The 11,601-nt window shown below is 36.3% G+C and overlaps 1 protein-coding gene across 1 annotated transcript; it reads left to right on the top strand.

Annotated features, from left to right (window-relative positions):
• The first annotated feature begins 3,898 nt into the window (after positions 1-3,898).
• On the top strand, positions 3,899-11,092 carry LOC115687283 (protein BREAST CANCER SUSCEPTIBILITY 1 homolog). The gene is made up of 14 exons (XM_056319539.1): positions 3,899-4,172; positions 5,107-5,160; positions 5,266-5,336; positions 6,134-6,247; positions 6,502-6,992; positions 7,352-7,462; positions 7,554-8,543; positions 8,651-8,751; positions 9,016-9,202; positions 9,308-9,402; positions 9,495-9,621; positions 9,707-9,872; positions 9,980-10,098; positions 10,610-11,092. Exons 1-14 carry the CDS (start codon positions 4,111-4,113, stop codon positions 10,946-10,948), a joined length of 3,027 nt encoding a protein of 1,008 aa, XP_056175514.1. The 5' UTR covers positions 3,899-4,110; the 3' UTR covers positions 10,949-11,092.
• Positions 11,093-11,601: the final 509 nt, after the last annotated feature.

The following is an 11,601-nucleotide window of genomic DNA, read 5'->3' on the forward strand; positions in this document are numbered from 1 at the left end:
TCACTAAATACAGTGGCAAGAATGACAAATATTGAGAAATAATATTAAAATTAACAATTTTTGAAAGGTTCTAATTAAATTTGTATAGGTTGCACGCATGCCTTCAATTTTTATTTTATTTTTTTGTGTTGGTCAGAACACATGCCTTCAATTGGGCAAAAAATAAAGAAGGCTAAAACAGACGCGTCCCATTCGAGATGTCCACTTGATTCAAGCTTGTATAATAATGAGATAATAACAAAAATGGTCTCCGAACTTTGATTCAACGTGCAATGTGATCTCTGAACTTTTAATTTATTCACTGCAGTCTTTGAATTATTGTCACATATTCAATTTAGTTTCTAAGCTATATGAAAATTTTCAATGTTATCCTTCAATTAATTCAAATTCAGAGACAACATTGAACATTTATATATAGTTCAAGAATTAAATTGAATATATACCCAAAAGTCTATGGATCACATAGAACAAACTAAATGTTCGGGGATCACATTGCATGTTAACTAAAGTTCAGGAGCCACAAAATAAATTAAAAGTTCAGGAAAAAAATTGCATATTAGGCAAAGTTCATGGACCATTTGTGTCATTTTCCCTATAATAATCAAATAATCTTAATAAAAGGTTCAACATTTTCTGCTTTTGTGCATGAATTAAATAAAAAAAATTTAAAAACTGTTATCTCTTTACTTTTCCTTCTCAATTGAACTAAAATTAATGATTTATTCAAATTTTTGGGGGAAAATCTTATTGAATTATTTTTATCAAAATAATAATTACTTTTTTCTACGTTAGCTTTATTCATACTAATTAAGGTTCATATGTTTAGTTTTTCAGAATAGGAACAATTCCTGTTTCCCTTACATAACATTAAAGAAAAAAATTAAGTCGTGACCTGTGTCCGGGAATTAGCAAACTACGTTTCTATTATCTGCTTTAGATTTTTTTTCCCTTATTTTCGCATTTTTTTATTAAAATTCAAATTTGATAAACAATGGCATTTAAAACCTTTGAAAACAAAAATAAAGTAACGGCCTGTAAACTCATCTTTAAGTTTTTAAAGCTTAATTTTTTTAGTTTGGAAATTTTGGAAAAGGATAATAAATAGTTTGCGCCATTGTACTCCATACTATTTCATGTCATGTAGGATATTGAACATATTGGAAAAGTAACATACTAGATACCCGATTTACATAAGTTTGTACACATTTCTTTGAAGAAAGCAAGAGGGTGGATTACCAAAGAAAATAATATTGAGTTATCAGATAGGCTTGATTTTTTTTTTTTTCAAACATTACCATATGTGCAAGATAGCAAAAAGCAGCGTCAAACAAAGAAATTTCCTGCGCAAAAAATTGAAAAAATCCATAAATTATTCTCGTTGCTCCAAAATATATATAGCATTGTAATATAGGCTTAAAGATTGGGATTACCATTTGTCCAAAATCACGAAACTAAGAGAGTTTGAGGTGCTCTCATCTCTCTTTACAATTCCTAATTTGTACTCACCTAGGTATAGATGCAATAATCAAGAGACGCGACGCTTGAAATCAATTCATGTCTGGTCAATATGTTGGTATTTTGTCTTGTCATAGCAACATTTAAGCTTCGTTTGTTTCACAGAAAATGTGAAATTTCTGAAAAATGTTTTCCAGAAAGTCACTTTCTAGGAAAATGACAATATTTTCCAGTGTTCGGCTAAAATGTAAAAAAAACCCGTAAAATATTTTCCAAAAAAGCACATATAAGAGTTGTGTCCTTTCAAATCACAATATGACCATTCCATTCAAATAGTGTGTTTTTATTGTTTGAGTGGATAGGCACGTGAGATACAAAACACTTTCATTCACACTATTAGTATATATACTTTTGCAAAATAAGAACATTTACGGTTTTCCATTTGAATTTTTTTAGCAAAACAATATTATTTTTTTATTTATAAATTTGTTGATACATATCTTTTACATTGTTGTCAACATATAAATCATAAAAATTACATACAATATTTTTTCCAATTTTAAACCAATTAAAATTAAAAAACTTAAATTGATCATCTCAATGGACTTCTCAAATGTGTTTCCACCAAATGACATTTTTCTCAAAGTTGTTTTTTAAAGCTCGGTTTACTAAACAGTATTTGCTTTTCATGAAAACCCTTTAGGCTAAAGTCATTTGCATTTCTCTAAAGTCTCTTAGAAAAGTTGAACCAAACATAGCCTAAGTCATGCCTGTGTGAATGAATTAGCAAACTATGTTTTCATATAATTTGCTAAGATTTTTTCCCTTCCTTTTGCATTTTTTATTAAATCCAAATTCAATAAACAATCTCATTTGAAATCTTTCAAAGCATAAAAATAATGCCAATGTAAATTCATCCTTAAGTTTTCAAAGCTCAACTTTCTTTAGTTTGAAAATGTTGGAAAAAAAGTGATAAATTGTTTACGCCATTATTCTCCATATTATTTCCAACCATATAGGATATGAACTTATAAAAAATGAAAATTTTGGGAAAAAAGCAATAAATTGTTTACGCCATTATTCACCGTATTATTTCAAATCATATAGGATGTGAACATATATAGAAAAAGCAACATATAAAATATACAATTTACATATGATTGTATATCTTTTATAAGTTTGTATGCTTTACTCCGAAGAAAGCACGAGAATTGACTATAAAAGAAAATAATGTTGAGTTATTAGTTGTGCTTAATTTTATTAATATGAATTATATGCATATGTGTATAGTACATTTTTTTGGAAAAATTATTTTGATAGGTAGTTCTCCTCTCATCGCATAAAAAATTTTTTAATTTCTAATTACTAGATAGAGCTTATATGTGCAGGATAGAAAAAAGGAGCATCAAACAAAGAAATTTCCTATGCATCAAATAAATACAATAGGTAAATTATTCTCGTTTTTCCATAATACAAAAAAAATTATAACGTTAGTAGACACATACATTTCCGTGAAGACTTGTTTTTAACTAACGAATATTGAGAGAGGCATGTAATAGGAGTATATTATAAATATAAATATGTGCATGGAAAAATATATGACTTAGAAATTTGGCATAGTTTAGACAAAAAAAATCAATATAGGCTTGAAAATTATGATTACTTTTTTTAAAAAAAAACTTGAAATTAAAAGAGTTTAAAGGTGTTTCCGTCTCTTTTTACATGTCCTAATTTGTCCTCACCTATATGTAGATGCAATAACCAAAAGATGCTGCGTTCGAAATTAACTCGTGTCTGGTCTATATATTGGTATTTAGAGTAACATTTATTAGTGAAGTATATGTCTATTTCATATAAAAGTTGTGTCGTTTCAAATTTGGATAATGACATAAATAATCTTTAAACTTTGGCCCATTGTGCAATGTAGTCCCTAAACTTTAAATTTGTTCCATGTGGTTCCTAAATTTTAGCCCAATGTGCAATATCGTTTTCGAACTTTTAATTTGTTCAATGTGGTTTCTACACTTTTGGTACATGTTAGTTGTTCTTCCATTAATTCAAGTTCAGGGACAACATTGAACATTTTCATGTAGTCCAGGGACTCGATTGAACATATACCGAACGTTCAGGAATTACATTGAACAAATTAAAAGTTCAGGGATGGCATTGCACATTAGGCTGAAGTTCAAGAGCCACATTGAGCAAATTAAAAGTTCAGGGATCATAATACATAATTGGCCAAAGTTCATATATCATTTATGTTCCTTTTTCCTTTCAAATTATAACACGACTATTCGATTAAAATAATGCGTTTTTACTCTTGGGGGGATGAGCCATGTGAGATGCCTAAAGAAGTGATTCTCACGTGCAGCGCACGTGACAGACTCCCTCATGTTCCCGTGGGGACTCGTGCTTTTCGAGCCCGCCATTTTGCAGAGAGAGAGGCGGGTAACGATTTCCTTTTGGCGGCTTTCGAAAATTCAAAAGAATCGGTGAATCTTGGCTTCCCAAGCACACTGAAATCCCAGGTTGCAGATGTTCATTCTCATCATCTTTCGCGGCTTCATCTGCTGAGCCCATCTTCCCTCTCTGTCTCTGTCTCTCGCTCTCGCGCTCGCTCGCTCGCTCGCGGGTCGCAGTTTTCTGAGTTGGGTTATGGCGGACCCGATCCCGAGTCAGCTGGAAATGATGGGCAGGGAGCTCAAGTGTCCCATCTGGTGAATCTTCCATACCCATTTGAAAAAGAAGAGAGCTTGTCCCCGTTTTTGCCTAGTAGCGATGCTTCTGATGGTCCTGTTCTGTTCGTTTTGGTTTCGAAACCGATAGGATTGATCGGACTCGGGACGGATTGATTCGTTATATTTTTGTCGGGCTTCGTTCGTATGTGCTTGGCGAGTTTGTCGCATTTGAATTTGAATCAGTGGTGGATAAACTCTTTACTTCTTGCTGTTCGGTGATTGGGTTTGTCTATTGGAGCGGACCCGATCCCGAGTCAGCTGGAAATGATGGGCAGGGAGCTCAAGTTTCCTATCTGGTGAATCTTCCATACCCATTTGAAAAAGAAGAGAGCTTGTCCCCGTTTTTGCCTAGTAGCGATGCTTCTGATAGTCCTGTTCTGTTCGTTTTGGTTTCGAAACCGATAGGATTGATCGGACTCGGGACGGATTGATTCCTTATATTTTTTGTCGGGCTTCGTTCGTATGTGCTTGGCGAGTTTGTCGCATTTGAATTTGAATCAATGGTGGATAAACTCTTTACTTCTTGCTGTTCGGTGATTGGGTTTGTCTATTGGAGCGGACCCGATCCCGAGTCAGCTGGAAATGATGGGCAGGGAGCTCAAGTTTCCTATCTGGTGAATCTTCCATACCCATTTGAAAAAGCAGAGAGCTTGTCCCCGTTTTTGCTCAGTAGCATGCTTCTGATGGTCCTGTTCTGTTCGTTTTGGTTCGATATCGATAGGATTGATCGGACTCGAGGCGGATTGATTTCTTGTTTGTTTTCTTTTTATTGGGCTTGTTTGTATTCATTTAGCGAGTTTCGTCGCATTTGTATTTGAATCGGTGCTGGATAAACTCTCTGCTTCTTGCTGTTCGGTGATTGGGGTTTCTCTATTGGAGTGTTGATTGCGGTGTTTGTTGATCTTTTTCGCAGCTTGAGCCTGTTGAATTCTGCAGCTACGCTCCTCTGTAATCACGTGTTCTGCAAGTAAGCTGGCTGTGCCTTGTTTCTCATCGTTGGTTCCTTAGATGAAATGTAGTCAAACCCATGTGTTTGGATACTTGACAACCATCTCTCGTTGCTCTTGTCCAGCTCATGCATCATGAAATCGATGAAATCCGGCTCTAATTGTCCGGTTTGCAAGGTGCCCTATCGTCGTAGAGGTATGTTTTAACCTTGTCCCCTAATCATATGACATCAGAATTTTTCCAGTCAGGGTGCTTTTTTCCTCCCCCAGTCTCTAGATACACAAAAACTCTAGCGAGAAATTGCAGAAACAAAATGCATATGATGTTGAAGCAATCTTAGATTGCGGTGTGGAGTCGGGGATTATGTCATTTAGATGATAAAATTGGAGCATTTGAGAGGGATTTCTCTTACCCAATATGACTTCGGCTTTTCCTTACATTGATGAATGGTTAGAGGTTGGACCCATAATAAGATCTATTCTATATTTCGCATACTAGTATATTGCTAGTTCATGGGGCTTGTAGAGTGTTCCATGGGCCTCTAGGGAGCTGGGTTCCAACATAATTGCCCCTGGATCATCAAAAAACAAATCTTAGAGACTCCTATAAATTTGATGAGAGAAGTGACTGCTCTCAACTTACAAATTGTTCAACATATTACAAATATTTGTGAGAACTAACCCTTCCAATTTCCCAAATCAAAAGAGCTGCACCTTTGGCTTCCCTGAGAAGGTTATAATGGTTATGGAAAAATGGAGTTTTCGAACTCTTAAAGTATCTGCAGTAAGAGGAACGAGGTACCTAGCCATGCCAAGATTCTTGGATCCCAAATTTTGGTCAATATGTTGCAGTTCATAGTTAAACAAGCGCATTCTGAATTGTAAAACTATGACTTTTTCATGTCCCAAAATCTGAAAATACATGATGCATAGGCTGTCTACCTTCTAGTTGCATTTGCCATTCTCTTATGCTAAATTTGTCTGGTTAAACAGAGGTTCGCCCAGCTCCGCACATGGACAACTTGGTAAGCATATACAAGAACATTGAAGTGGCTTCAGGACTAAACATGTTTGTCACCCAAAATATGGAACCCGATCAATTATCAGGTGATGCTTCTTTTTGGTGATTCATTCTTTTTGGTCGAATGTGATTCATTCTTGACACAAATAATTCAACAGTATAATCTTGAGCAAGAGTTTAATGCATGTCTGACATAAATAACATTTCTTATCAGCTTCTTTTGGAGGCTGCTGTAGCGTAAATTTATGGCAGCTTATAGAGAAAGGTCACGTTCTTTTACTGATACTTTTTGTATCATGCTAGTTCTCATTTATTATTTTTTATTCATGTCAAGCTACAGATGGGGAAAACCAACTACAGCATTGTGATATTAGGGGTAGTGGAAAGGTTGAAGTGTCTGGTCATGAAGTATCGGAGAGCAAAAGGACATCCAAAAAGAAAGAGCCAAGAAAAACAAAAGAGTCCAACTTGATAATATCCAGTCCCGGTTGCGTAAAACCTTCCTTTCCGACAAAGAAGAGGGTTCAGGTGCCGCAATATCCTTCTGCTGAATCTTTACCGTGTCCTCCAAATCCTAAAGCTGGAATATGTGAAACTAAAGACAATGAGAATAAGAACATTTTGGCTTCAGCAAAGCAGAAGCTATCACTGAATGAAAAGGGAGAGCCGGCATTTTTGCCCTTTTTCTGGTTGAGGGAGGAAGAAGATGCAGAGAAGCTGACTCAATCTTCCGATAATGAACAACTCACAGGCATATCGCCTCCTGACGTTCCTTCTTTCAGTGATATGAAGGATTCAGATGATGAGTTGCCCTTTAAGTCGACTACTGAGGTTAGTTTCCATCGATCTCTATTAAATCCATCTAGTTTGTCAATTGTTTTGTCTTATAGTAGCAGGAAATTTGGTGAATGTGGTCCTTGATCATGATTAAAACTGTATCTGTAATCTTCTTTTAAGTTGCTGGCTGCAAATAAACTCATATCTCAAATCATCTCTCAAGAACTTCACAAGTTTTGGAAAACTACTAATAATATCACCTTCTGATTTTACTACAACTTCTATGTTTAACAACTCAAACTCATTCTTTGCAGTAGGTGCCGTTGCCTCAATTCCAGAGTTAATGTCAGTTGAATAATAGTTTATTGGACTCAGACTTTCTCAATTACCTCACATTTAAACACAATTTACAGGGAAACAATAATGGTAATCCTGCGGCCAGAGAATTTTACGACAGTGAGATGTTTGAATGGACACAAAGACCTTGCTCCCCTGAACTTTGTTCAAGTCCCGTTGAAGTTCAGGTATCAATCAGGCCATGTTTTGTGTGCTAATCAGATTCATGATTTTTTTTGTGTATATTTTGCAGATTGTGACATTTTCGGTGTGATGCAGGTCAGTGGAACTAAGAAAGATTTCAAGGAAGCCTCACAACAAAACATTGTGATTCAAACAATTAGAAATTTGAATAATCGAATTGATACTGATGATGTGCCATCACCAGATTTCCCTTCTGTGTCTGAATTTAATCATACGAGGAAAGTTGCATCAAAAAAGAGAAGCAGAAATAGGAGTGGAAAATTCCAGATGAACTCTATGACAGGCAATACCAAGCACAGTCCTGCAGACCGTATTAGTTCAAATGGAACATTTGAAACCTGTCATGAACAGCCATCATTGTATAGTGGTGAAAATATGTTGACCGAAAAAAACAAATTGAAAAAAAATAAGAAATCGGGTTCTGTTATTAGTCAAATTAAGACAACAGATGGAGATGTTTCTGCTGAGATTCTGCGCAAGAGCTGCAGTGTCACTGAAGTAGCTGAAACTCCAGCTTTGAAACAGGATAATGATGATGATACTAGCTCTTTCAAGACTGGAAGTAACCACAGCCTCGACCTTCTTTTCCAGAAAGATCATCTTACAGTGTTGAATGAAAGAAAGCCAATATCTGCAGAAGAGAGAATCAATTTTGAAGTGCCTGCCATCCAAGACCTAACCAACGAAAACTTGGTGCACAACTCATCCCTTTCAACTTCTCCATTGGTGAATCTCAAAGAGTCGTCTACAGTGAGAAATAAGGATGACAACAACGAGGGAACGAAGTCTGGGAAGTTGCTAACAGAGGATCAAGGATTGAGACTAACGGAAAGTGACAAATGTTATTCTCTGGTAATCTCAGATGCTGGGGAGGATGATGGGAATCCAGAGGTTGGTGATAATGCCAAGGTTGAGGAAGCTCAAACAAATCACAATGTGAGAGTAGCAACTGAGTTTCCAATAGCTGAGAAACTTGAAGATTCAGATGAAATGGTTTTGCGAAAATGTGGGACCATTCCCAGGGATGTCCAGTGTGCTTTCTGCCTGTCATCAGAATGCTCAGAGGTCCATTTGCTTTATTTCCATGCAACTTTTATTATCTGGTTTGATCTGGAATGTAATGCTTTAGACTCGGAAGCTTAAAATGCTACATGTGCAATTTACAATGGCAGGCTTCAGGAGAGATGGTCCACTACAGTAATGGCGAGCCTGTTCCTGCAGATTACAATGGAGGATCTAGGATCATACATTCACACAAGAATTGCACTGAATGGTAAGAAACACTTGAAATATGACAAAAATTCAACCACCTTCCAGTTTACGTTTATATAACCAGCCGAACAATCTGGTTAATGGACATCAGAGGAATGTCTTGATGGTGATCATATCATATGTTTCTGCATCCTTCCATTTTTAAATTATATTAAAACAGCGGTTTCAGAAGCTTCAAACTTCAAAATTGTGACTGTCTTGTATCAAAGGCTGTTATTAGTTTTGGTGTGGCTGAGCTTAAAGAGGAGAAACTATACATGTGCAGGGCTCCTAATGTCTATTTTGTGGATCGTAAAGCTATTAATCTTGAAGCTGAAGTAGTCAGGAGTCGAAGAATAAAATGTTGTTGCTGTGGAATCAAAGGGGCAGCTCTTGGATGCTATGAGAAGAGTTGTCGCAAGAGTTTTCATGTTACTTGTGCCATGAAGATCCCTGAATGTAGATGGGATACTGTAAGTTTCATGGATGCACTTGTATGTTGCATAAAACATTTGATTGGGGACATCTTATATCCTAACACAAATGCTTTTTTTTTTTTAAAATTCTCATTGAAACAGGTTAATTTTGTTCTGTTGTGCCCGCTTCACTGTTCTTCTAGATTGCCTATTGAAATTCCCAGACCTCAAGAGATGAAAAGTTCTTCAAAAGAAGAGTATGCTAACATCCTTAACAAGTTCGATTTAATGACTGATTTTTGGGCAACATTATGAGCCTGATGAGCTGGCTTACACATAACTTTGACAGGCGATCACAACTCATTCATGATGAAAATGATGAGAAGCATGAGCACGGTGCAAGCTCGAAGAGGATGTATAGTGGATCTCAGGACAAAATAGTTCTGTGTTGTTCAGCTTTAACAAAAGCTGAGAGGGTAATAATTCATGATGGATTTGAGGCTCTTGATATTTAAATGTATCATTTAGGATTATTGAAACTCATTGATCCATGAACTTCAGGAAACGGTTTCTCAATTTGGGAGGGCATCCAGAGCAACAGTGGTGCAAAAATGGAATCCAACCGTGACCCATGTGATTGCATCAACAGATGAAAATGGAGCTTGCAAAAGGACGTTCAAAGTCTTGATGGGTATCCTGGAGGGCAAGTGGATACTGAGTGTTGAATGTCAGTATAGAACTATAAAAATTAATTATAGTATTCAAATCCTAGTTTATCGGTCCGTGGTGTGTTTATGTTACTAAGGCTAGTGTCTTTTGTGTTTATGTGCCCAGGGATAAAAGCTTGCATGGAAGCAATGGAACATGTCAATGAGGAGAGATATGAAATTAATGTTGATATTCATGGAATGAGGAATGGTCCTCGACTTGGAAGACAAAGAGTCATTAACATGGTGGGTATCTATTTCATTCAACCGCATCATCTGTTTTTGACTGTTGTTGGTTATCTAATATTCTCAGACATTACTGTATAATTTCCGTTGGCTCTACCATCGATGTGCCCCTCAACTATATTTGGGTACTTCATCTGACAAAATCTGGCATTCTATAGTAAGAGGACTTGCATGTGTCGTGTTGCAATCTGACCGAACTAGCTGCCACTGTAGACTGTCATGGCAGCATAACTGCGCTTCAAGCAAATATCAGCATTGAAGGGCTTCACACCTTGCAGCGGGCATTTAACCGAAAAGTCATTTGGCTTGAAAGTACTGTCAGCCAATCTGATTATCTAACCTAGTAATCGAAATGACTTGAACAATTCAGTACCCACATAAACTTTCACTCTTAATGTGATCATTTAATGCATGCTCGTGCTATGCTATGGAATTCAAAAATAGCGTCTTATCGTTCATGCATGTGGATTGTGGACTTGCATCTAATTTTGGTTGGTTTCCTCCTATGCAGCAACCAAAACTATTTGATGGGCTTAAGTTCTATTTCATGGGTGATTTCGATCCTTCATACAAAGGATACCTACAAGATCTTGTAGTTGCCGCTGGAGGCACCGTGTTTCACAGAAAGCCCATTACTTGCGACGAGCTAGCCCCGTTACCTCCATCCATCACTTCAACCTTCATAATATACAGCCTTGAGATGCCAGACAAGTGTGGTCTGAGCAGGGATATGATCATCAAGCGCAGGCTGTCTGGTGCAGAGGCTCTCGCTCGATCAACAGGAGCAAAAGCGGCCAGCAACTCATGGCTTTTGGATTCTGTTGCTTCCTGCAAGTTAGAAGATTTCTGATGAAAATACTCCTTGTTCTTTATTCAAAGAGCTCCGCCAAATCTCATAGCTCTTTCTTTTCATCATAAACAACAAAGCGAATGGATCAGGGCTCTTTTGTCGAACTGATTTTCGAAATGAAAGTTCCATATTTTTCGGTATTGATATGATAGACTGGCACTTTCACCTTTTCATACTCTCTAACCTGTTAAATTCCCAATTCCCCCCTTTGATTATCTTAACTTCTTGTAAACTATTGCTTGCTAAACTTGATGAATTTGCAAGGATCCTTCTCTTTGGGTATCTTTAACTTCCTGTAAAGTGCTGCTCTATTTAGTTTCTTTATTCGTCATTAGTAGGTAATTTTTCTGGTAGGAGTGATCTTTCCTAAAAATAGGGGCCAAGGCAAGAATTTTGTTAGTTTGATTGATTTGATTATTGAATATTGCCTATTTAGCGTTTATGACAGAAACTAAAGAATTGGAGAAATTTGTATTGTATTGCTATATCTTTTGTACATGTATTACAAGCCTATTTATAATATAAGAAAGATGAAAAATATGAAAGAATATTCAAGTTAACATTTTCTATTCTATTGTTTGAATATCTAATCTTACGGATTGATTGAATCAATTAACTCATGATCAGAATCAAATCGTGCCTCCAATACTCTC

This window comes from Syzygium oleosum, unplaced genomic scaffold (genome assembly GCF_021117445.2).
Source record: "Syzygium oleosum isolate NSW1041296 unplaced genomic scaffold, Sole_v2.1 Sole_v2.18, whole genome shotgun sequence".
In the NCBI taxonomy this organism is placed as follows: Eukaryota; Viridiplantae; Streptophyta; class Magnoliopsida; order Myrtales; family Myrtaceae; genus Syzygium; species Syzygium oleosum.

Coding starts and splice junctions, on each gene's coding strand:
- LOC115687283 (XM_056319539.1), top strand. CDS start 4,111: ATGGCGGACCCGATCCCGAGTCAGCTGGAAATGATGGGCAGGGAGCTC. Junction 6,248..6,501: donor GGAACCCGATCAATTATCAG/GTGATGCTTCTT, acceptor GTCAAGCTACAG/ATGGGGAAAACCAACTACAG. Junction 10,099..10,609: donor GACAAAGAGTCATTAACATG/GTGGGTATCTAT, acceptor CCTCCTATGCAG/CAACCAAAACTATTTGATGG.